The sequence below is a fragment of the Gobius niger genome (genome assembly GCF_951799975.1).
Source record: "Gobius niger genome assembly, chromosome: 17".
Taxonomy (NCBI): domain Eukaryota; kingdom Metazoa; phylum Chordata; class Actinopteri; order Gobiiformes; family Gobiidae; genus Gobius; species Gobius niger.
This window is the reverse complement of record NC_136868.1, coordinates 9,285,031-9,311,792: the sequence shown is the minus strand read 5'-3', so window position 1 is coordinate 9,311,792 and position 26,762 is coordinate 9,285,031. Positions and strand designations below refer to the sequence as shown.

Below are 26,762 nucleotides of genomic sequence, written 5' to 3'. Positions count from 1 at the left end.
TAAATATATTTTAATTTATTTGCTGATACATTTTATACAAAACAATCCATGTCTGTGCAATTAATACTGTGCGGTGATTATTTATGAGTTTTATTAAAATAGTGTGAAATGAAAAAAAAAAATGTAACAGGAACTAACTCCACTCTATTGCTGCTGTTTGTCATCTTGTAGAAGAAACTGATTTACAAAAATGCAGGATTTGATATACAGTAACATGACTTCGTCTTTTTCAGGACAGAAAGGAGCTTGGACTTCCGGTGGACAGCTCGTCACGGAAATCTCAGGATGCACTAAAGAAGAACAAAGATTTGGTAAGAAAATGTAAGTGTATTACAGCAACATACACCTGCAGTGTCATTCATGCAAAAATACTGATAGAATGGTCCACTTTTAAAACCAGTCTGATAATAGGTCTTTCTATCATGCTGGCAAATTGACTGCACTTAAATTCAATTTACCCTTATCATCGTGATGCGGGTTTTTTCCGAGCTTATGGTTTCTGTTTCCCTGGCAGCTTGGCGCCACATCTGTAGTCAATCACTCTGGGTTGTTGTTGTGGCGGCGGGGGGTCCTGTCTGGCTTTTATTGGTAAACGTGGCTTATTCGCGGTGGCCGTATTGCTATCAGAGCGCGAAGGCACCACTGGTCTTTTGGGCTTCGCTGGGTTTGTGACACCACCAGCTGTGCTCTGAGGGCTGGTCTCTGAGCAGGTGTTGGAGCGACTGCGCGGAGTGGGCACCGGGGGTCGATCTGGATCCGTGTCGGGTGTTTTGACGCATAAAAACGGGTCCGGCGGCGAGAGAAGGTCCCTCTGTGTGTCTTTGGAGCGAGAGTGAGGGGCCCCTCCTCCTCCTGACATAGCTCCATACAGCGGGTTGTCGAACATCTCGGACCTCTTCCCGTTCTTCCCATTCTCACTGAAACAAAAGACAACGTTTCTACTCACGAAAGAGCCTGATAGAGTATATTTGTGTGTGCAGAAGTTTGTAGCTTTTAAAAATGAATAAATGCAATGATCCAGAGGTGTTATTACTTGAATGTGAGTCAGACTTGAGGCAATAATTTGTCGACGTGGGCCTTGACTAAATGGACTAAGACTTGTGACTTTACTTGGACTCGAATACCTGTAAAATTGGATATGACAAGGGCCCAACCGATATGGATTTTTGGGGTTCGATACTGATATGAAGGAGGTTGGCATGGCCGATAGCCGATATATAGGCCGATATTTTAAGTAATTTGATTTGATATTTGTTTGTTTGCTATCTTTCAAATAGTCTATAGTTAAACATTTATTATTATAGTAAAGGTTTAATTCATAGAGGTCGACCGGTGTGGGTTTTTCTGATTTTTATGTGTCGTCTATAACAGTGGTTCCCAACCTCTTTTGTCTTGTGGACCCCCTGGACCTTTCAGTGGTAGCCCGTGTACCCGCTACCTCAATGGTGTTGCAGTTTATTTTGAAAGCAATAACCTAAAAGCGCTATTTATATTTATAAGGTTCAAAAGAAACCTAAAATTCTCCCAAAACTACACATTTGACTGCACAATAAAGCTTTTCTTATCAAAATAATGTTCAGCTTCTCCTTTTTAAAAAAATCTGAAATCTGAAGTACCCCCTGCTATATTCTCGAGTACCCCTAGAGGTCCCCGCACCCCTGGTTAGGAAACACTGGTTTATAATCCTGTGTATGAAGCTTCTAATCGTGTCATGTGTTGAACTGTGACAGCAGGGGGCACTGTATTTTCATGTTTAATAGAGTTCGGGAATGTGATGTCATATCGCTAAACATTATGGGATTAGCAGCAATTGTAAACTAATGGAGATTTTAGAAGTTAAAATACTGGAGTTATTGTTCACATTAAAACACTTGGACACCACAGTGAGTTAGATGTATTTACCAGCAGTAACTCAGCAGCTAGCGGAGCTGTTCCACGGTTATTTTCTCCACTTTCTAAACTGTTTTTAGCTAATGTTAGTCAATGGAAATGTATGCTAACAGCTGCAAAGATGGCCGATCTCCATGGTAACTGTAGACTTTCCCGAACTCTATAGGTCAGGGGTCACCAACGTGGCACCCAGGGGCCCTTTGGGGCATGTCCAGTAGCCCTTGGGACTTTTTCTAAAGTGTAAAACACTTCTTAAAATTCTTAAAATTACAGTTATTTCGGTTCTTGTGACTCAGTATGAGTTTAAAATAAAGCTATTTTAATATAATATGGGGTCAATATCTTATAAGTTAACAGTGTACGTTTAAGTCTTTAGGATTTGTTTTTAACTGGTAGCCCTCTAACAACTTAATGCTCTTAAAGTAGCCCTCAGGTGAAATAAGGTTGGTGACCCCTGCTATAGGTACTTCAGAGGGAGCTTGAAAAAATCAGTAGATTCCCAAACAAAAAAGTCTCCATCTCTCGTGGTTCCGAAATTATACACATAAGTCTACCACATAAAACACTTAGGTGAAAAGCTGGTGACCGATTTTCACCGCGAAATCTCTCCGCTCTCTGAGCCCTTTCCAGTGCAGAAAACGGGAAGTCACCAAATATCGGCCCTAATGATATGACTTGGACTTCTGACTTGAGAAAACCTAATGCTTCTCCTCAAAGCTAATAAACACAATGTAAGTCACATTCACATTAAACAGTAGCATCATCTACACAGTAAAAATATTAAAACTGATTCAAACTGATTGACTTTACAAAGCCTACAGAGAAAGCAACAGAAATTTAAAGCAAGGCTAACGGCTCAAACATACTCTGACCACTGCCCTGAGCAAGGTACTTCAGCCACTTGAAGCTTTCTCTGTGTGAATGTGGCATGTGAGAGAGTATTGCCCGTGGTCAGGGAGGTCGTTGGCACAGTTTGGCAACTGTGTGTGTGTGTTAGGGAGTCCAAGGACAGCTGTGACTATAGAGGTAGCTAATTGCTATGATTATTGTCAAGGCCGTGGGAACCCAGGGTGCTGAGGGCGCTGCAGCACCCCCTGGTGGATAGTTTGTGAACTACTCCAAATGCTTCTGGAAAAAAGCTGTGAAAATAGCAACAAAACTGAGACGAAAACAATGATGGAAATGTGACAAAAAAGTGAGAAAACATTGACAAAAAGGTGACAAAAAAGTGACAACAAATTGACGAAAAAATGACAAAAATGTGACAAAATGTTACAAAAATAATATAAAATGTGACAAAAATATGATAAAAATTTGACAAAAATGTGATAAAAATTTGACAAAAAAATGACTAAAATGTGACAAAAAAATGACAAAAATGTGATAAAAAACGAAAAAATTACAAAAATATGACAAAGAATGACAAAAAAAAATGACAAAAAAGTTACAAAAATGAGTTGAATACCCAACAAAAAAAATGATGGAAAAAAAAATCTGATGATGTGAGGAAAAAGATCCTCTCAGTCCAGGCGGGAGTTAAGAGGTTGATAAATAGGAGAAGCACAGAAAAAGCGTTTTTGGGGTACATTTTTTTCCTCAGCACCCCCTAACTAAAATGTCTTTCCACGGCTCTGATTATTGTAAACGGTGTAGCTTTATGTCGTACCCTGGATGTTTGACGGTGGGGCTGCGCGAGCCAGGAGCAGGTTTCGGCTGCATGCTGTAGCTCCAGCCCTTATCCTTCATTTGCCCCGTTTTATAGGACACTCCCATGTAACTCGGATTAGAGATGTCAAGTGCCTGGGCAAGAGTCAGCCTGGAAAAGTAGAACACATTTAATGAAATCACAGTTGAGAGGTGAGGAAAGGTAATGAAACAACGTCTGTCTTACTTGTCCCCGCTTTTGGCTTTGGAGGCTGCAGGATCATCCCTCTCAACTTTAATGAAATCTATAGACACAACAGATTCAGTGATGTGTTACTAATATTATAAAAAATGGGAAGGCTGTGCTAAATTTCTTTGTCTGTTCTTTGTATTTGTGTGATTTTTCTTTTTTTTTTAACATACTTCCCGGCCCTTCTTTGTTCTTACCGTATAATTTCTCAGTCGGTTTGCACTCGGTGGTGTGCAGCTGGATGCCTCCGTTCAAGGTCCCGGTCTTCTCTCCGTTGTGAGTGAGAGTGATGTGGAACTCGGTGTAACAGAACTGTGCAGCTCTGAGCGCCACACAGCCCTCGCCTTTCAACACAACAAAGCAACAATGACTCGATAACTCTGATCAACAGTCAGTATTAGTTAGTAAGTTAGTTAGTAGGATGATCTAATCCAGCATTGTTAATTTTGACAACATATTTTAATTTAGTTTCAATCTTAGTCTTTTGACGAAAATGTAATTCGATTTTAGTCTAGTTTTAGTCAAAAAAATATCTTCAATTTTAGTCTAGTTTTAGTCGACTAAAATTGCAAGAAAATTTAGTCGACTAAATTTAAGACGAATTTAGTCGACTTTTCATTGATAATATTCATTATAATCATATTTAATCTTGTACCTCTGCTTCATGGAGCTGCTCCACATGAACAAAGCTCAGAGCTGATCCTTTGGCAGTGAATTTACATGATATGTGGCTCTTTCAGACGCTCAATAGAAGTTTGGATGATTTTAGTCTCTCCTTTTCATTTTTATTTAGTCTTATTTTAGTCGACTAAAATATCTGGACATTTTAGTCATAGTTTTAGTCTCATGAAAAACTTTTAATTTAGTTTTAGTCCAATTTTAGTCGTCAAAAATAACACTTTGACTAAAATTAAGACTAAATATTTTAGTCGACGAAATTAACACTGTAATCCAGGGGTCTTCAACCTTTTTTACACGGTCTCTGTCCTTTGCTGTATTTGCCTAATTGGACCAGATTTAAGGATATATAGTTAATCACGATAAAAAATGAGGCAACTAATCGATCGCCACATTTATCAGACAACCAGTGCTGGTAACTTTACTGGGAGTGGGTACGTTTCCATGGAGATGTGACTAAAGTCAGCAGTATTGCTGGGTTGCAGGTGACATCACAGCGTTCTAAAGGCCAATGCTATTGTATGGAGGAAAAATTATTTTGTTTTTGAGGAAATTTTTGGTCTTGTACAGAGAGATCATGGACCCAGTGATTGATATTAATGATCATTTTTCTAATTCATACATTTTCTTTTGAGCTACGACTTGTGAAAGTGTAATGCTGTTAATAGGAAAAACTGGCTCCTGCCCCCCGCTGGGCCCGATGACATCATCACATTCTAGAACCTGCAACCCAGCAATAGATACAGACGGCATCTTGTCATAGAAGGGGGCGTGGCTTCGCTGAGGGGGAAAATAGAATCTTTAGAGAAACACAATTTTTCACTCTTTTTAGCCATTTTCTGGTGGAAGATGAAGTTATTTATCACATAAATAAAGTCAAGTGTAAATCGGGCCCATATGGATATTTTCTCACAGCAGATTGTTCAGTAGAAGTGAAAAAATGGCAGTTGTAGCTAGCGCTAGCTAACGTTAGCATTAGCCCGATGCTAACATGTAGCATCAGGTTAGCATTCTCCGTTATTTATGCATTTATGGGCTGTTGAACCACTTTTCTCCTCTCCATGTCTTTGTATCTTTATTTAGTAGAAAACTATATTCGTAATTCAGCATTTGTTAAAGTAGTTTTTGAATAATTAAACAAAGTTTAGTTTGTTTTCCCCCTTAACTGTCTTCAAACATGACCATATATGGGTGATTCCAGAGATGCCGTCTGTATCTATTCAAGATTTCAGTCGGTTACTTCCTCATCCAAATCCATTCTTGCAGAAATAGCATTTTCTGTGTCGAGCTGCTCATTAGCTGCATGTTTTGTATTGATGGCAATAGTATAGTCCAAAATGTTACACAGTGTGCCTTTAAATAGTCTCACTCAATATGACAATGAAGAGGATCATTTAATAATTGCCCAATCCCCATCATTTCTGCAGTTTCAGTGATTTTTTAAACAGGCAAATATCGTCATAATATTATTAATCGCAATTATTTTGGCCAAGATAATCGTGACTCCAAATTTCATTATCGTCCCACCCCTAGCCAGATTCTCTTCATAATGTTCGGAACAAAAAGGAAATATATCTAAAATGCATGTAGAAATGTAGAAAGCCTTTGTCGAGTTACTAAAAATAGGCTGGAGAGCTACCGGCAGCTCCAGAGCTACTGGTTGAAGATCCCCGATCTAATCTTACTCCATGTCTTAACCAAATTCTTTGGTCATATACTTGTTTGGGAGTTAGTCACCAAGCAGCCTTGGGTTAGCTCAGTAGAGTATTTCAAAGGGGCAAAAGTATTTATTTTAGAAGGATTTGTTTATGGAATGGAAGCTTATTTGTGCAACGCTTTTCACACAAGTCACCGATAGCCTTTCACACACACTGACATCTTTCACACTGGCCTATTATACATGTTTTTAGTGCCTGGGGGAAATCTATACAGACACAGGGAGAACATGCAAACTCCACAACGAAACTCAAACCATCACCTTCTTGCTGTGAACTACCTTTTTCAGAAATTCAACAAAACGTCCAAAATTCTATCAATAATAATAATAATAATAATAATAATAATAATAATAATAATAATAATAATAACAATAAAGTAGTAATAATGTCAACCTGCGCATCCATGAAATATGCTTTTTTTCCATATAAGAATATACATGATTGAAACCAAGCAATATCTTTTTTCGTGTATGCCAGCGATCTGCACCAATAGTTTCAAGGGGATATCAATCGCTAAATTGATTTCAGTTTGTTCTCCATTCACCTCGCCCCATGGTGCCATAATGTGAATGTTTTAGATGCATGTTGAGAGGATACTGACCATAAGATTCGTCACAATCCGTGGACTTGATACAGATCAGGATGTGCTGGTCCAGGAGATACTCAGGGTCCGAGATAATAGGAGTGAGCTGGAAAAAAACCAAACATCTCCAAGTATTTACAAATGCAATTATGTAAACAATACAATCCCTGCTGTAAAATCCATTTGCCAATGTTAGTTTGTGATTATTTGTTAAGTGCATTGTGGGAGGGCTTTCTTTTTGGAGTTTGCATGTACATATTTGTGTGCATTTCCTAGGTACTCCAGGTAAACTCCTGGATATACTTTATCAAACCTTGCTCAGTTCTAGTCCTTGTTGCATTTAAAGGGGTTTTTTTCCCTATCTTTCCCATAAAGAATACTTAAAGGGACTATACAGTTTAAAAATGTTAAAATTATGTATTTTCCTCCCCCTACAAGTTCCAGCAATGTCCTAATGTCTAGAATGAGCCCAGACCTGTTCACCAGAACTGTCTTTAAAATCCTGCACTGTCACTCAAAAAGTTGTTACTTCGGGTCCAACGTCATTCACAAGCTTAATATAGAAGGTGCAATTACACACATGACCTGAGGTGGCAGTAGTGAGTATAAAATGGCCAACTTGCATCTAGTCTCTTTAAAGTGCATATGACACATTAGACACCATTTTTGCTAAAACATAGTTAACACGATTATATTTAAGATTTTGCTAAAGATTGTACCCAGCTTTCTATAGTTTGACCAAATTTGTGATGTTTTTAGTGTCTGTTCCTTATTGGACACTGACAGGAAGTGACATAGGAAGGCAAACTATTTTAAACTGTTGCCGTGCCAACCATGTTAAGTCAATGGGAAATTAGTGAATCAAACTGCTATTGAACTTTACCTCTATCTATGTAACGTCCTGTCAACGGCTTAAAAATTCCAATAAAAAAAAAAAAAAATCAAAATTTCTTCAATAAAAATGCTGCTTCACTGAAATAAAACGATAATTACGCAACTGATGAACTTTGTTGCAAATGATGTTATCCATCTAAGTAAGTCCTATTTTCAAAAGCATTAAAACCTGTAATTTGCACTTTAAACCTACCTGTACTTGATTCTCAAACCACACTTTTATGTATCCATCTGTGTGCTGAGTATTTTCTCCTTGTGCGGTTTTAACTGGTTCTGTTTGAGATTGAGAAAAGATTTTACGGTTTACATTTTTAACATCTGACTTTTTAACACTGTTCCAAAACACGTACTCTCTAAGCAGCTGGAATGATACTCGATGAAGAAGCGCGTCTGTGATTTCGTCAGCAGACTGGCCATGCAGTTCATGATCTGGATACCGCCTTGAGGCGCACACTCCGGGTCTGAAAGATCCAAAACCTCATGAATCATTATTTGTGACCCACTCATTTGACAAGCAGCAATTTATCTCTTCGGACAAATGTACCTTGCTTGGACACAAACTGCGAGGCCACTCCTACTTCATATGAGGCAAAGACTGGAGAGTGGTCACTGGTCACAATGTCATTTGTGCACCCTGCATGATAAAAGGCGATTTATGTTCAGTGAATAAACGTTTTAATGAAATGGGGAGGCATTCCACTTACCATACGCGTGGCAGATGACATGAGCCAAAGGATAGGACTTCCGTAACACTCGATCACACCAAGAGGGCAAATTATACTTTGTCTGAAGAAACAGATGAAGCGAGATTTCTCATCATGCATATTCAACGTTAGCCGTGTTTGTCCATTGATTAGACCCAATTTAGCTTTGGCAATGTGTAAACCTAATTTCAGCCTTATTGTCATTGTTGTGAGAATGTGCATTGATGAATCTAATAAAACTTAAACAAGTAAAACAATCTCAATGCTAAAGTTAATTCTGGACTAAAATTTTGACAAAATATACAATGATGTGAGTAAACCTGAAGTGCATATGACAGGTTTAGTACTTATACTTAAATATTACTTAATTAGATGGATAACATCAGTTGCAAGTAACAATTATCATTTTATTTCAGTGAAGGAGCAAATCAATGAAGAAATGTTATGTTTATTTGAATTTTTAAGTTTACTGACAAGAAGTGACATAGATGGAGGTAAAGTTCTCATCAGTTTGACTCATTGACTGAACATGGTTGCATGTTATGTCAATGGGAACATAACATGCAATGTTATGTTGGGTTAGGGACATAACAGTAGAGAGGCAAACCTGTTTGCATATATATATATATATATATATATTCACTATATATATATATATATATATATATATATTCACTATATATATATATATATATATATATATATATAGTGAAATTATAACCATCACAAAAAATGTCAAACTGGGTTAAATTTTTAGCAAAATCTTAAATATACCCATGTTGTTGCAAAACATGTATCTATAATGTGTCATAATGCACTTTAAAGGGATATTTCAGGATTTTAGACATAGGGCCTCATTTCCTAGTTATCCAGAGTGTTGTTGATTTTTTTATATTCTTATATTTGAAGAGTTTAGTGGTGCAAGACTAGTAGCCTACATTCAAAACTTTTTCAAAATCATGGGGTCGTCCTCCAAACGTTGCCATATCAGATTTGTAGAAAGCTCCACGTGTAGTAATGCTGGCTGCAGGTAAACAAACTACTGTAGATCCGGAAACCTATAGCAGATCACTCCGCCGCTGCGTAGCTTACAACCAGAAAGCTGATGCTGCTTCTTTTCTGTTCTTTTAAATGCAAAATGGTTGTATTCAAAAAATGGTTCAGTCAACACAGACATTTATATGGGTAGTCTGATGTTATAAGTGATTTGCCTCAGGTGCACTGTGCTTGGGTCAGATTGTTTTTAATGCAGGCTACTAGTTACCATAAACATGCACTAGCCTAGCACTAGCCTAGCACCACTATTGCGTCCATTGTTTTACCTTGAGTGTGTGCGGTGTGCTTGTGTGTTGTGTCTCTGGGGCGGTGGGTGGGGAGAGTGTGAATGCGACAATGTGTCTGTATTTGTGGGAAGAGGTGGGCGTGAGAAAATGTTTTTAAATCTGTAAAGGCACTTTGTGTTACATGAAATGTATGAAAAGCGCTATATAAATAAAGATTGATTGACTAAACTCTTCAAATATATGGACTGCATGACTTAAAAAAAAAGAAAATCTCCAGAAATCAACAACATTCTGGATGTTCACTCTGAACTAGGAAATGAGGCCCTATGTCAAAAATCCTGAAATATCCCTTTAACTTAAAAACAGTATATAGAAATTGTCCATGAAGAGTGTAAAATGAACAGATGAACTCACGCCGGTGGCTTTGGCCTTTGTGTAGGCGTACTTCTCTCGTGTATATCTTTCAAAGCGATATGTCGGTGCAAATGTGATTTCCTCTTCGTCTGGGAAAACAACACCACTAAAGGTTTAGAAATACTCACACTGAATGAGCTTACAGTAAATCTAAGTTTGTACGTTTTACAAGAGTGTAATGTTGCAGACGTCTCTCACCGAAATGCAGAAACACCTTCTCCTCGCTCCTCTCCATGTTGAGCTGGTCTTTGCTCAGCAGCTCGTGATACTGCTGCTGCTTGATCTTTGTCACCATGTACTCGGCTTCCTGCGCACAATGACAGCACGTTTTTCTTTAGTATTCCAATTTAATCTATTATTATATGCTTGATTAAAGTTGTGCCACGTGTTTTTGGCTTACACTGGACTGCATTTCCACCCTGTAGTTGAGGTCTCCGAGCCAGAACAGGTGAGTGAACTGGTTTGTGATGTCGAATGGAGTCAGCTTCTTGTCTCCCAGGTTTAGAAACCGCAGAATGGAGATGTAGTTCTGATTACGCCTGCAAAATCAGGTCAAGGGTCATGAAAATACAGAAAATATATTGCACATACAAGATAGGTTTATATACAGTATAAGGAGTATAAATACTTGTTTGGTTTACCTGAGTTTCTTCTCACTTCCGGAGGTCAAGTGGCTGTTAACAAAACCAAACTTTGTCCCGTTGAACATAAAGGAAACACCCACGGCTCCTTTGTTTCCTATAGAACAACATTTTAAATCTGGAAAACGATCTTGCTGTATAATTTATGAAACTGGGAAATGATTATGCTGACCGAGCGTATTAGCGATGCCCGTCTTCACACTGTCGGAGAAGATGTGGGAAATCCTGTTTTCATGTTCGGGTTTTGCCAAAATCACGATGCGGATGCTCCACAGCGTCTGAATGGCCACCTGCACGACAAATGGTGTTTCATTTATTTGTCACTATATAGGAAGCGCCCTTTCCCCTCCATACCTTTTATTTATTTGTATTATAGCCTATTTATTTATCCAAAGCTCTGCCGTGGTCCTTCCCAGTGGTTTTGCCCTTATTAGCCTTATTAATCAATAAAATCCGAAATGAACATGCCCCTGGTTAGTTCATCGTGTTGTCAATGCCCCGCCCATCTGCAGCAGCGGGCAGAGGGCATCTCCTGCACAGAACAATGATCTCTGCACCTTGTGCTTTAGATCGCTCTTTACTTTTTATCAGTCGGCCTCATAATCGCGGACCAATGAGGTCAAAAAGCCGACAGTTTTGTATGATCTAAAAATAAACCATGTGTCAGACGCGAGCACTATTTACCGTATCCTTGCAACGTATTTTTGTCAATATCTCAGCTCTATGTTCTCTCAAAACAAAGTGAAACTCACGCCCAGACATTCTCAATAGTCTACGTCCTTTTCTTAAGCCCCTGTTTTCAGCCACGACCAAATGAAGTGAGTGAAATGAGGGAGAAACTTGTGAAAGTCTGTGTTTCTATAGGGGCGCTGCAAAGACACTTGAGGCCTGTGGAAGATGCCCCATGCAAAGTACCCCACTACCAAAAGATACTGGCAAAAAACAGATTTGATAACATTAAAGGGGGGTATTATGCAAAATCGACTTTTTTCAAGCTTTCCATCATGTTATTATGTCATTCCCTCATTAAAAAGTGTTGCCTTGGCACATTCACGTATTTTTGAGTAATCTGTAAAAACTCTGATGGCGGCCATCTTAGGGATAGGTTTGCCTGAGTCCTCCTAGGAACGCCCCCACCTCCTGGAAACGCCTCCGAGCTTTCGTCACCAGCCGAGTAACCAACCACTGCTCCTCAGCAGAACCCCCTCCCCACTGATGCCACAGACAGCGTGTGGAGGGGGCGTGTCGGAAAGGGTCAGAGGTTCTTAAAGAGACAGAGGCCTATTTCAAGACATTCGCTACAGCCATTTTGAGAGAGCAATTTTATACAAAGCAGTTATTCTAATTTACTGCATTTACAGACCAACAGAAGGTTTTATCATCATTGTAGTGTGATATAGACTGGTGCTATGTGATTGAAAAAAACATAATACCCCCTCTTTAAATAATAATAATAATAATAATAATAATAATAATAATAATAATAATAATAATAATAATAATAATAATAATAATAATAATAAATTAAAGCAGTTAGCTTTCCCCAAATATATATATTTTTAGCTCCTACAGCTCCTTTAACTTTAGAATAAAATAAATAAATAACAAGAATTGAACAATTGACAGAAGAATTGACAAGTTGAGGTATAAGGTATGTCAGTGTCAATGTCCATGTCAACTTAATTTGTATAGCACATTTACAACAACACTGGGTGCCAAAAGTACTTCACATGCAAGGCAAAAACACACAATGTATAAACAATATTTTTTAAAAAGTGAGTAAAAAACACACATGATCAAAATGCAGCTCAGCTTGAATTAAATGCCAATGCAAACAGATGTGTTTTAAGGGCGGGTTTAAACGTTTCTAGAGTTGGAGCCACTCTGATGTTTTGGGGGAGATTGTTCCAGAGTTTGGGAGCTGCCACACTAAACACCCTATTTCCTCGCTCAGAGAGATACTCAGGGGGCATTAAGGCATTTAAACACAAGCATCAAAATCATAAAGTCAATCCTATAGCTGACAGGGAGCCAATGGAGGGAGGCCAGCACAGAAGAAACTCTTTGAAAAACTTCTTTATGGCTTTATTGAAGCAAATGAGTGGATTGTTGCGATTGTGAAATAGTGGCAGATTCCCCTCACCTGTTTGAAGCTGATGTTAGTGATGTTCCTCAGGGTGCTCTTCACCGTCTCGCCCCACTCCCTGTCCCCCAGCGGGTCCTCCTGCGTCCCGATCACGTAGATGTCATGTGGGATGTGCTCCGCCGTGTCGTCCCTGGTCTTGCCCTGCCCTTTGCACTGGAACCACGAGCTGATGTTGAGCGGAGGCGCAGCATTTCCTACAGAGATAATGCAAATTCAGTCGCAGAGGAAAAAGTATATTACAGTGAAGCCGTTCAAAGTGAAACATGGATTTAGATTGAAACGCTCAGTGAAATGCACCAAAGAGGCAACGTTATAACACTGATGTAAACAGTGACTTTCATACAGGCTAGTGCTTTTCTACTTCATTCACTTATTCACTCATTCAATCACCAGTGTACACAGATGTTGGAGGGAAGGGTGGGGCCAGGTGTCTTGCCCAAGGACTCAACTCAACATTATGAACTGAATTAGTGCCTCATCCTGGCCCCTTTAAGGCTGCCATGCTTGTACATTAGGATGTGAAGCAAGGGAAGAAGGTAAAGAGTAAGGATTGTGGTGGCTATACGACTGGGTTTGAAACTGCAGATCTTGTGAGATGTTTCTGTTCGTCAGTAGTCAGTATTTATCAAAAGTAAGGGAAGAAAATGTTGAATTTAGTGAGAAAAGGCACATGGTCATAAAGTGTTGCCCAATCAGTGTATTTTAAAGACACACTGTGTAACATTTTTGATTACACTGTTGTAAACAATACAAAACTAATGATCAGCTCGACACAGAAAGTGCTTTTTTGCAGTGGGTGATCAAAGAATGGATTTGGATGAGGGTCTAAGCTATTTTAATCTCATAGATACAGACGGCATCTCTGGAATCAGCCATATATGGTCATGTTTGAAAACAGTTAAGGGGGGAAACAATTTGGAGAAACATCTCAACTTTTTCTAATTATTCCAAAACTACTTTAAAGGAATAGGCCACCGTTTTTACATACTGAGATATGTTCTTACCTTAGCTTTGACGAGTTCTTTAGGACCTGTCTGGTCTTCACCCGTGCCTTCAATCACGTAAACACAGCGCAGACGGCGTTAGCATTTAGCCTCTCCTGCTCTCCAGTATAGCTCCAAAACAGGTCAAGATAGAAGCTACCAAGCTCTTCCACGTTTTCCCTATTTATATATGGTTACGTGAAGTGTTCCACTACAAAGTATAACTACACAAAATTAAACAATGTGGATTTTCTAAGCGGATAAAAGGGGGAACTATATTGTAAGGCGTAATAATACCAGGAGTAGTTCGAAATCCGCGCAGTAATCTTCACTTTACTGCGCAGTAATCTTCACTTTACTGTGCGGATGCCAAACTACTCCTGGTATTATTACGCCTTACAATATAGTCCCCCTTTTATCCGCTTAGAAAATCCACATTGTTTAATTTTGTGTAATTATACTTTGTAGTGTAACACTTCACGTAACCATATTTAAATAGGGAAAACGTGGAAGAGCTTGGTAGCTTCTATCTTGACCTGTTTTGGAGCTATAGTGGAGAGGGGGAGAGGCTAAATGCTAACGCCGTCTGCGCTGTGTTTACGTGATTGAAGGCACGGGTGAAGACCAGACAGGTCCTAAAGAACTCGTCAAAGCTAAGGTAAGAACATATCTCAGTATGTAAAAACGGTGGCCTATTCCTTTAACAAATGCTGAAATATGAATATAATTTTCTACTAAATAAAGATACAAAGACATGGGGAGGAGCAAAGTGGTTCTGTGGCCCATAAATACATAAATAATGGAGAATGCTAATTTGATGCTTCATGTTTGCATCGGGCTAATGCTAACGGTTAGCTAGCGCTAGCTACAACAGCCGTTTTTTCACTTCTACTAAACAATCTGTTGTGAGAAAATATCCATATGGGCCCGATTTACACTTGACTTTATGTATATGTGATAAATAAGTTCATATTCCACCAGAAAATGGCTAAAACAGTGGAAAATTGGGTTTCTCTAAAGATTCTATTTCCCCCCACGCCCCCTTCTATGACGAGATGCCGTCTGATCTATATTTGGCTGCCTTTGGTCAACATCTCCATGGAGACGAGCTGGAGACATCCCTCTCCCAGGAACGTTCTATTCATTGGGGTGAAATGTTATGCGGTGTGGCTTTAAATGACAAGTTACTGTATGGACAATAAGCAAAAGTAATGTCAAGATGGATCTAACCCATGTTCCAGGTGCCGACAAACACTGTGATCATGTCAGGTTCAGGTTTCTCTGTGTGCTTATTCTTCATGAGTTGTAGCAGCTGACAAAAGCCTTCCCTTTTCTAAAAAAATAAACAAAACAAATCACTTCATGCTGTAAATATATGAAATTGAAAATAAAAATGGTCTTTTAAATGGGAACTACCTTTGTGTCTTCAAACACAAACTCTTTCCGCACAACTTTCTCTTTCTCCGTCTCCATGTTGATGCTGATCTTGGCCGGCATCTTCTGCGATTTGACCAACTGTAAAACTGAGGGAAAACAAAACATGCAGTATTAAACATTTACTTAAGAAGGTTTAGGGTTGGTAAGGAGTTGAAGTGTCTGTAATGTAATCTTCTTTAACAAAAATGTATAGACTTGTTTTGTACCCATTGGGCATTCAAGCGGCAAATATCTTCCACACAAATCCGTCATCCCATGGCAACTCACGCAGCAGGTGGGAAACTTACTATAGTGGTTCAGACAACACCCTTTCATGCTATAAACGTTTTCATAAAGCTGCCCCAATCACTGGACATGGACTAAATTACTACATAGACATTTGATAGAACCTTGAGTGGAGATAGATAAAAAGACTTCAACATTGGTCAACAAAATAACATACTATAGACTTAATGGAAAGGGTGACAATCTATCATAGGCTTTTGTTATTATCATTGCAAATAAAAATGAATGCTTACTTTTATTGTGAACACAGTATTTATCTTCTGGACCATCTTTGGATTTTTTTTGGAACAACTTTCCACTCTCTACGTCCACTTTGAGGAACATCTTTGTGGGTATGCCCAGGGATTCCTGCTTCACCTTTAGTGAAACAAATCTTGTTCTATTATACTATGCTAAATGTGCTTATATTCCATAGAGTATTCGGTTACCTCAAATATCACTGCAGGAATGAGGGATTTTCTATGGCCTCCTTCAAAACCAGCAGACTCGAACACAACACCTTTGGCCTAAAAACAGCGGCACATTGTGACATCGTCGGTTGCTATGTAGACGAAGAAGATTTTGTTCTCGAATAGTTCTTACCTTGTCTTCAATGGAGTAGAGCAGTTTGGTCAGATGATCCAAACGAAATGATGTGGACTGGAGACAGTCTACAGAAATCTGGAATGCAATAGAGATTTGAACCAAATATTCAGAATAAAATGTCATGGGCAAAATCAGCAATGTCTTTTTTTAAACAAGCTGCAGCATCTGTAGATTTGCATGAACCAAAACTATATAAAAAAGGAAGCGGGAGAGCAGCTCGTTCAACTGTCATGTCACACCTAACTCACTATAGTTTTTCACAATTTCACTGTCAACTTGTTGAAAAATATTGAAAAATTACACCATATTTTACTTTTACTTTTAAAATTGCGATTGTTTTATAATCACAGGGGGAATATACGGTATAAAGTAGTAACCACAGAAATTATATTACTACGAAGTTCTTTTTTACGTGCTAAACATTACTTATATTGATTGATTCACACACACCCTTTTCAGTTGCAGTTTTGGAATTGAAAACAACAATTCTCTTTCCACTGTTTGATGTGATGTGTTTGCAAATCTTAAAGGGGGGGTATTATGCAAAATCGACTTTCTCAAGCTTTACATCATGTTATTATGTCATTCCCTCATTAAAAACATGCCTGAAGTGTTGCCTTGGCACATTCACGTATTTTTGAGTAATCTGTAAAAACTCTGATGGCAGCCATTTTAGGGATAGGTTTGCCTGAGTCCTCCTAGGAACGCCCCCACCTCCTGGAGACGCCTCCGAGCTTTCGTCACCAGCCGAGTAACCAACCACTGCTCCTCAGCAGAACCCCCTCCCCACTGATGCCACAGACAGCGTGTGGAGGGGGCGTGTCGGAAAGGGTCAGAGGTTCTTAAAGAGACAGAGGCCTATTTCAAGACATTCACTACAGCCATTTTGAGAGAGCATTTTTATACAAGGCAGTTATTCTACTCTGCATTTACAGACCAACAGAAGGTTTGGTCATCATTGTAGTGTGCTATAGACTGGTGCTATGTGATTGAAAAAAGCAAAATACCCCCTCTTTAAGGAATGAATTATGTGTAAATAAAAATCTGCATTTGTGGCATTAAAATGTAGTATTTGGGCATTTAAATAGCATTTTTAATCATTCATGAGAGCCGAACTAATGCAAAGGGCCTATCGGAATTGAAGTGGCCTTATGTAGGGTTGGGGAGCCTATATTTCATGGTTAGCTCAGGGGCCTATGGGTAGGTTAAAGCGGCCCTGATGGTCCTAACATTAACCTGTTAGTTGTTTGTGTGCGTGTGTGTGTGTGTGTGCGGGGGGTCCTGCTGTGAACCGCTTTGAGTGTCTTGAAAAGCGCTATATAAAGAGATTATTATTATTATTATTATTAAAACATTGGTTTAATGATGTTAGTTTGGGTGCTGTATTTGAACTAAAATATACTGTTTTCAAAAATACACCAAATTCAATGTCAGAAATGTAAAAGAAATATTGTATCAAAACTAGAAATTTTTGCAATTGCTGCGCAATTGCGATTGACTGCGGAATAGTGTTGCTGCAAAAGTTAGGTGAAAAATCCTTGAAAACTCCTGAAACCTTGAAACACCCGAAACCGTGAAACTGTTAAAATTGTTGAAAGTCCTGAAACCTTGAAACACCCGAAACGTTGAAACTCTTAAAATCCTTCAAACCCCTTCAAACTCCTGAAACCTTGAAACACCAGAAACATTTGTCCTAAAAGTTCTAAAATCATTGGAATTTCTGACACCTTGATACTCCTTAAATCCTTGAAATTCCTGAAATCCTTGAAACTCTAGAAATCATTTGAACTGGTTAAATTCTTGAAACAGTTGAAATCCTTGAAACGCCTGAAATTTAAATTGTCCTTGAACCTGTTGAAATTCCCCACACCGCTGAAATTATCTGGTTCTGGTAAATAGGGCAACCTGGTCTAGACTTGGCCCGTTTCTGTGGTTTGCCTGGATCTGATTTTGGTTCTGGTTACTATGGCAACCTGGTCTGGACTTGGCCTGGTTTCTGTGGTTTACCTGGGTGTGTTTTTAATTCCGGTAACTGGTTGTTTAGTCCGGACTTGGCCTGGTTTCTGCAGTTTACCTGGTTGTGGTTTTTTTTCCGGTAACTATGGTAACTTGGTCTGGACTTGGCCTGGTTTCAATGGATTTCCTGGTTATGGTTTTAATTCCGGTAACTATGGCAACCTGGTCTGGACTTGCCCTGGTTTCAATGGATTTCCTGGTTATGGTTTTAATTCCGCTAACTATGGCAAACTGGTCTGGACTTGGCCTTACTTCTGTGGTTTACCTGGTTATGGATTGAATTCAGGTTACTATGGTAACTTGGTCTGGACTTGCCCTGGTTTCAATGGATTTCCTGGTTATGGTTTTAATTCAGGTTACTATGGTAACTTGGTCTGGACTTGGCCTGGCTTCTGTGGTTTACCTGGTTATGGTTTTAATTCTGGTAACTATGGCAACCTGGTCTGGACTTGCCCTGGCTTCTGTGGTTTTCCTGGTTATGGTTTTAATTCCGGTAACTATGGTAACCTGGTCTGGACTTGCCCTGGTTTCAATGGATTTCCTGGTTATGGTTTTAATTCCGGTATCTATGGCAACCTGGTCTGGACTTGGCATTACTTCTGTGGTTTACCTGGTTATGGTTTTAATTCAGGTTACTATGGTAACTTGGTCTGGACTTGGCCTGGCTTCTGTGGTTTACCTGGTTATGGATTGAATTCAGGTTACTATGGTAACTTGGTCTGGACTTGGCCTGGCTTCTGTGGTTTACCTGGTTATGGATTGAATTCTGGTAACTATGGCAACCTGGTCTGGACTTGGTCTTGGTCCAGGTCTTGGGTCGGATCTATGTCTGGGTCTTGGTTTGGGTCTTGGTTTGAATCTTGGTCTGGGTTTTGGTTCGGGTCTTGGTCTGGGTCTGGCTTTTGGCTCCAGTCTTGGTCTTGGTTCGGGTCTTGGTCTGGGTCTTGGTCTGGGTCTTGGTTCGAGTCTTTGTTCTGGTCTTGGTTCGGGTCTTGGTTCGGGTCTTGGTCTGGGTCTTGGGTCGGATCTATGTCTGGGTCTTGGTTTGGGTCTTGGTTTGAATCTTGGTCTGGGTTTTGGTTCGGGTCTTGGTCTGGGTCTGGCTTTTGGCTCCAGTCTTGGTCTTGGTTCGGGTCTTGGTCTGGGTCTTGGTCTGGGTCTTGGTCTGGGTCTTGGTTCGAGTCTTTGTTCTGGTCTTGGTTCGGGTCTTGGTTCGGATCTTAGTCTGGGTTTTGGTTCGGGTCTTGGTCCGGGTCTTGGTTTGAATCTTGGTCTGGGTCTTGGTTCGGGTCTTGGTCTGGGTCTGGCTTTTGGCTCCAGTCTGGGTCATTGTTCGGGTCTTGGTCTGGGTCTTGGTCTGGGTCTTGGTTCGAGTCTTTGTTCTGGTCTTGGTTCGGGTCTTGGTTCGGGTCTTGGTCTGGGTCTGGCTTTTGGCTCCAGTCTTGGTCTGGGTCTTGGTTTGAGTCTTTGTTCTGGTCTTGGTTCGGGTCTTGGTTCGGGTCTTGGTTCGGGTCTTGGTTCGGGTCTTGGTCTGGGTCTGGCTTTTGGCTCCAGTCTTGGTCTGGGTCTTGGTTCGAGTCTTTGTTCTGGTCTTGGTTCGGGTCTTGGTTCGGGTCTTGGTTCGGGTCTTGGTTCGGGTCTTGGTCTGGGTCTGGCTTTTGGCTCCAGTCTTGGTCTGGGTCTTGGTTCGAGTCTTTGTTCTGGTCTTGGTTCGGGTCTTGGTTCGGGTCTTGGTCTGGGTCTGGCTTTTGGCTCCAGTCTTGGTCTGGGTCTTGGTTCGGGTCTTGGTTCGGGTCTTGGTTCGGGTCTTGGTTTGGGTCTTGGTCTGGGTCTTTGTTCCAATCCTTTAAACTGCAGAAGTGCGGAAGTATTTGAAACTGCAAAAGTATTTGAAACTGCGGAAGTATTTGAAACTGCAGAAGTATTTGAAACTGCGGAAGTATTTGAAACTGCAGAAGTATTTGAAACTGCAAAAGTATTTGAAACTGCAGAAGTATTTGAAACTGCAGAAGTATTTGAACTGCAGAAGTATTTGAAACTGCAGAAGTATTTGAAACTGCAGAAGTATGTGAACTGCAGAAGTATTTGAAACTGCAGAAGTATTTGAACTGCAGAAGTATTTGAAACTGCAGAAGTATTTGAAACTGCAGAAGTATTTGAACTGCAGAAGTATTTGAAACTGCAGAAGTATTTGAACTGCAGAAGTATTTGAAACTGCAAAAGTATTTGAAACTGCAGAAGTATTTGAACTGCAGAAGTATTTGAAACTGCAGAAGTATTTGAACTGCAGAAGTATTTGAAACTGCAAAAGTATTTGAAACTGCAGAAGTATTTGAACTGCAGAAGTATTTGAAACTGCAGAAGTATTTGAAACTGCAGAAGTATGTGAACTGCAGAAGTATTTGAAACTGCAAAAGTATTTGAAACTGCAGAGGTATTTGAAACTGCAGAAGTATTTGAAACTGCAGAAGTATTTGAACTGCAGAAGTATTTGAAACTGCAGAAGTATTTGAAACTGCAGAAGTATGTGAACTGCAGAAGTATTTGAAACTGCAGAAGTATTTGAACTGCAGAAGTATTTGAAACTGCAGAAGTATTTGAACTGCAGAAGTATTTGAAACTGCAGAAGTATTTGAAACTGCAAAAGTATTTGAAACTGCAGAAGTATTTGAAACTGCAGAAGTATTTGAAACTGCAGAAGTATTTGAACTGCAGAAGTATTTGAACTGCAGAAATGGCTGAAAGACCTAAAGTCCCATTAAAATGAATGGGCCTATTAAAATGAATGGGGCAGAATTCCCCATACAAATCAATGGCAGAATTCCCCATACAAATCAATGGCAGAATTCCCGATCCCGTAGAAAAAAACTAGAAAACTGCAGAAGGCGGAATTTTTCTGAAAACTGACAAGCTGCGGAAGCTGAACAAGCACAAACTGCAGAAATCGCTGAAACTGCGGAAAAAACTGCAGAATCTTTGAATTTGAGGAAGCCCCATTATAAGTAATGGGAAAAATCGGCCGAATTCCGGCCCGATTGCGGAAAAAACGGAAATCGCTGAATTCCCAAAAGTAATAGCACAATTCTCTCCAACATGCTGAACGTTTAAATGTATAACTTGCTGAAATTGCTGAAACAGTGAAAGCTGTGAAAGCTGCAGAAAAACGGGAAAAACATAGATTAATAATAAAGAACATGAAAACCAATGGTTGACTGCGGAATGTATTCCGCAGTCAATCAATAAGGGATGCCTGTTCTTTAGATGTGGTGATGCTGTATAGTTTTCTGAGTGTCACTCACTTGTCTGGACAGGTGCCCGATCCCCGGAGAGAGCTTTTGGTCCAGGACTCTATTCACCATCTCCAGAGAGGGCAGCACGCGGGTGATCTCACTGCACAAAACAGAGAGGATAAACACTGTGGTGTGTGTTGTTAAATACATAATACTTTGATAATGTATGGAGGGCTGGTACTTGTTGAGGGTTTTGCAGAGGATCATGGTTAACTTCTTCAGCCCAGGGAGGTTGGGGTTGCCATTTTGAACTTGTTCAACGTCCAAACAGATCGAGGTCCGGAAGTACTCTTGGAGGGCCAGCTGATGCTCCTCTGTTAATCTGAAGAATTAGAAATGTAGGCACAAGGTGAGAAATGTATGGATTTAATAAAAGAAAACATAGTAAGAGAAGAGGATATACTTTGAAAATGATACAGGTAGAAGAGAAAAGTCTATATATATTCTATATATTTATGATGAAAATGTAGCTGAGAAGTATGAATGAGATCCTTTTGTTGTTTGCCCTGTTTTAACCAGAGAGAATGCGGTGAGTATGAGGCACACATAAATAGCACATACAAATAGAAGCTCATAAAGTCATTGTTCCATCATGAAAATAGGTCTATAGGCTCAAAACAGTGCAAAGGAAATATGCAAACTGAATATTCAAATATTTTAAACATGCACGAATGTTCTGCTTTGTGTCTGTGGGTTTCCTGTAGCAGATATATAAGAAAGTTACTGAAATATGAGATCTCTATTGATAACACACAGTTTTCAAATGCTTTACTCCAACTATACTGTCATGAGGCAGGGTGTACCCTTAACAATAGCCATCGAGTCACTGCGTAAAAATTTGTAGGCAAACAAACATGTGCACTAACATAGAAAACCAATGCGACCCGATCAAATCACTTTATCATAGTTAAGTCAGTCAGGAAGACCTTTCTGAAATTAGATGTTAACTAACTTCCCTTGGTGTAAGTCGAGCTGAAAACAAAACCAAAATGAAAGAAAAACGGATTAAAGCGAAAATATGCAACAGTCGAAAGTTAACATAAACCCAGTAGTAGCTGAAGTTTGATGAGGCTATTTTTTGCTTACATAGTCAGGTCCATGTGCTGCAGTCGGGCCAGGTAAGTGTCAGACAGAGACTTCAGGGCTTGTTCTGTGTCGCTGGTCGAGAAGTTTCGCGGCGGGAGTTGAGGAGGGAGGCTGGAGTCTGCAGAGAAAGAGAGAGAGAGATGGAAACACGTATTTGTCCTGTGTCTGTAGCCTATTACATATCCAGAATGTGAAGTCGCTCAATATGAATTTTAAAGCAACACAGGTTCGAGAAGCCAAAGTTTACAGGCATCAAAACACTACGGCTTACCTTTTCAAAATATTTGATTTTTAATTTGGGGTTTGTACAAGCTGAGCCATAATAATCAAAGGCTACATATCTCACTTTGCATTTAATGAGTATCATATATTAGTTTCATGGTTTAAAAATAAAAGGAAATGGATGCACTTTTTAACGATTCTAATTGTATATGGCCGAGAGTCAATGAGACTTATAAACTGGAGCTATGTTTAACCTTAGTATGGTCAGTGGTTTGACACATCACCTATATCGGCCTCTGTAGACACAGTTATGTAGCTGTAGCTGTAGCTGAACCGTTACTCACGCATTTCCACTGTAAAAGCTCCAATAACATACACAAAGTAGACAACCCGAAATGAAATAATAAATATAACATTATTTTATTTACAGGTACGTACACTCCTCTCCTGTTTGCTGACCTTGTACAGGCAGTACTTACCTCCATCTTCATCTGTCTCCTCCTCACGCTGAACGGGATACTGGAGCCGCGTCTGCAGGCCCATGTTGGGGCTGTAGTAGGCATCCACCAGCTCCAGTAACCCAGAGAAGAACCGAATCGGGACCCCCTCTGAGGCCTGTGGAGGGTAAGCCGTTATGTACTGTACGCAAGTTAAAGCACATAGGCATAAGCGGGTTCAACGTGTTCCCCCATTGTTCAGCAGTCAAAAAAAAGTGTTTGCATTGTGTTTATTTGCGTGCAGACTTTATTGTCCCAATAGGGAAAATAGTCCTCTGATTTGACCCGCCGTTACACCAGTCCCTCAGGGCGGCCAGGAGCAGTGTGCTCACTTCAACCAGGACCAGCCAATGTATTAACCAATGATGGCCACTGATAGGGGAGACCGGGGCTATTTGTCACGCCAGGTTAATTTGTCAAGTTGCTTTTTATAGTCACACTAGAGGACGCTGTACGCTGGTACTGATATATAATATGTGTATTGCTATTCCTGATGTCTTCCAATAATAATTTTCTCATTTGGACTGAAGACATGAGGACAGGGCACATTTGAATGTTTTTTATGCCTTTTCCCAAACTTTAATGTTTGGGCTATTTTTGTAATGAGAGCTTTCCTTTTGTTAGCGCCGTAAACAAAAGCACGCAGATGCTAGCATTGATTTGAGCCGTTTTAGAGCTAACATGCTAAAGCCGTTTGTTAGCTAGCTTACATTGTTCATAAAGTGGACACACAGTTACAGTATTTGTCACAAAAACTGAGGGGTCATTTGTCACATGGGGTATAGCATGGTGGGACATTTTATTCTTTTCAGTCTAATATGTTTTTATAATCACTTTATTTTGACATTAGCTTTTATAGAGGCCGTATGCTTGGGTCATTTAAGTGAAAAAAAAAAATCAGTTAGAGATTACGAACAATAGTGACAAATAACCCCACGCATTGTGACAACTTGCCTCGCACATGGGGCACGTTGTCACAGTCGATTTTATCGTGTTTGACGGTTAATAACTATTTATCGCAACATGACAGAGAAAAGAGAGCGGGGTCTCCTTCAAGTCAAGGGTTCAAGCTTTCATTTAATGCAGGTCTGACTCTTGTGGGGTTTTCTGTTGGTGAGCTCGGTGAAGTGTGACAAATAGCCCCAACTCCCCTATATTTACCCACTAACTATAACATTGTAAGTGTTGTTTTTGTGACCTTTGTTTAAAGGCACTATCTATACCTGATTTTTTTTTTTTTGAGTAGTGGAACAAAAAAAAAATGTTTGTCCTTGTTTTAGTATTATAAACCTAGACATTGGTGGCAGAAAACCCCCCCCACTGTGCATCTAATTATAAAGAATTTGTATCAATTTCATGAACTTGCGGGCTAGTTTTCTGGCATTCATGTGAAAGTGAATATAAAGTGTGAAGAATTGGGAAGCCACAAATATGTTACGAAGGTTAAGAATGAGTTTGGACTTTAATAGTGTCATCAGTAATGTTAACATTCGGTGGAGTCCCTTTGGCAGCTACAACAAGGACTTAACCAACTCATTACATATTCTTCTTATCTTCTCAGCAATCTTTCCCTTGCAGATGTACTTTGGCATGAGATAAACATACTAACAGTTTCCATTAGATATTTCAAGGCTGTAACCAAATGAGACCAGAGCTTTACGAGAGGATGTTTGATAAATAGCACACTATGCAAATGCCACACACAAACTGCACTGTACCTGCACAGAAAGCTTTTTGTCCTCACTGGGCAGAATCCTATAAGTGTACACACAGTTCTGGTATCTGCGAATAGTAGCATAGACATGAATTTAATTGTAAAGCAACATCAAAAAACTTTAGTATTAAAAAAAAAGAAAGGTTTAAAGGGCATAGCGGTAGTTGCATAGACAGAAAGGTGTTGCTTGGTTGTTTCTCTCTATTCAAATAAAGGGGAACTAAGCTTGCATTGTGCTACATATGTGTAACCAGTTGCACACTTTTTACTGTGCTTTCCCCCATTGTTTAATATTATAAATGTAGTTTTTTTTCCATGATATTCTAAAACACACTCAATTTCAGCTATGATGAATATGCAAGTTAAATCAGTGGTTTTTAAGCAATAAATAGGAGTCATTTCATGTTAAACCTGATATTTCTAAGTCAATAAGTACTTTCTACTTACAGGACGCAGAGGGCATATGCTCCCTGTATCGACTCGCTGTCCCGTATAAGGAAGCTGCCATCTCGAGGCTCTCTGGATAGCAGGTCTTCAGCCCGGGACCGTGTTATCATGCCATGGTACCAGGGCTGGTGAGTTGGCATCTTGACCCTCCTCCTAGAAACTGCTGCAAGCGCACTTACAACTCCACCATCAAGCTCAAAACGCCGGTCCCAAATGTAAAACAGCCCCCGTTCTATTTAGCAATGTTCATATTTAAGTGTCTAGCTCGGCCCATGTATCAGAAACCTGCAAAAGGAAGTAGCTAGTGGCTCGCAGCTTGACTTCCTCATTTCATGAAGTTGAGAGAGGACGTCCCTATTCCCTCTATATGCATCGAGTGGTTTATCTTATGCTCTCCCCAGACTTTTGATTCAATACTTAAATATAAACCAACATTGCTGGCTTTATAAATCGATCTGCCACATTAGTTGTCGATGATATACTGATTAGAACTCAACAGTGTGTCCTTAAAAAGCCTCAAGAAAAAGAGGAAGTAAGACACACAGTACAATGCAGCTTAATAAATTCACATCTGCAATTACTGGTCATTCACGAACTTTCATCTTCACTATGAGCTCACGCGGTATGGCCACATTGTTTGGTAATGTTTTAAGATGGAAACAAGGAAACGCAACTGTACTATGGCTTGTTCATGTGATGGACAGGAAGCTATGCAAAAAAAAAGAACCAAAGGGAGGAGAAATAAGGCAGCCCTCAAACCACAACTTTGGTCACGTGACGCAAAAGGAGAGCGGAGGAGTGACGAGCGCCACAAACTGTAATCCTCATAAAGACAGGACGGAGCACATAAACAACTCATGAGTCAATTATTTTATGTAGCTTTTGAAAAAATCATGAATGTGACAAATGCCAGCTTTCATTTGTTTCATCATTTTGTTTTGTATTTGATTTTATATAAACCAACAGGGACCCGAAGAAAACATTTTCTGCATAAAGGCTGCACTTACAGCTGAGTAAGAGCAGGAGAATAAGACAGAAATAGCCAATAGGCACTTAAAAGTCTAATAACATGGTAATTGTGGTTATTACAGGACATGCAATTTGAAAGCAGGCACTAAAGCAGATTTTTTTTTCTTGTAGTGGAACAAGTTTTATAATAGGTTCCCCTCTGGGGCCAGGACTCTCTTGTAAAAGAGATTCTTAATCTCAGTGGGACTTTCCTGGTTAAATAAAAGTAAAAAATAAAAAAATAAAAATCCTTTAGTATATCGTAAACTCAGACATTTGTGGGAAAAACACTGTTCATCTTATGACAAAGCATTTACTACAATATGAAAAGTTAGGAATGAGTCCAC

General features: G+C 39.7%; 1 protein-coding gene across 1 annotated transcript; it reads right to left on the bottom strand.

Moving 5' to 3' along the window:
• Nucleotides 1–74: 74 nt before the first annotated feature.
• Nucleotides 75–25,719, bottom strand: inpp5d (inositol polyphosphate-5-phosphatase D). The gene is made up of 27 exons (XM_079574866.1): nucleotides 25,408–25,719; nucleotides 24,965–25,028; nucleotides 23,229–23,364; nucleotides 22,528–22,645; nucleotides 21,623–21,763; nucleotides 21,451–21,541; nucleotides 16,133–16,210; nucleotides 15,979–16,056; nucleotides 15,784–15,907; nucleotides 15,245–15,351; nucleotides 15,059–15,161; nucleotides 12,843–13,039; nucleotides 10,872–10,989; nucleotides 10,700–10,796; nucleotides 10,459–10,597; nucleotides 10,257–10,365; nucleotides 10,059–10,147; nucleotides 8,362–8,443; nucleotides 8,202–8,291; nucleotides 8,008–8,118; nucleotides 7,851–7,930; nucleotides 6,782–6,869; nucleotides 3,982–4,128; nucleotides 3,782–3,839; nucleotides 3,557–3,706; nucleotides 459–917; nucleotides 75–290 (listed from the first exon to the last, which is right to left on the bottom strand). The coding sequence occupies exons 1-26, from the start codon at nucleotides 25,545–25,547 to the stop codon at nucleotides 491–493; spliced, it is 3,162 nt and encodes a 1,053-aa protein (XP_079430992.1). The 5' UTR covers nucleotides 25,548–25,719; the 3' UTR covers nucleotides 75–290; nucleotides 459–490.
• Nucleotides 25,720–26,762: the final 1,043 nt, after the last annotated feature.

Coding starts and splice junctions, on each gene's coding strand:
- inpp5d (XM_079574866.1), bottom strand. CDS start 25,547: ATGCCAACTCACCAGCCCTGGTACCATGGCATGATAACACGGTCCCGG. Junction 15,162..15,244: donor TTGTGTTTGAAGACACAAAG/GTAGTTCCCATT, acceptor TTATTTTTTTAG/AAAAGGGAAGGCTTTTGTCA. Junction 4,129..6,781: donor GGATTGTGACGAATCTTATG/GTCAGTATCCTC, acceptor TTGTGTTGAAAG/GCGAGGGCTGTGTGGCGCTC.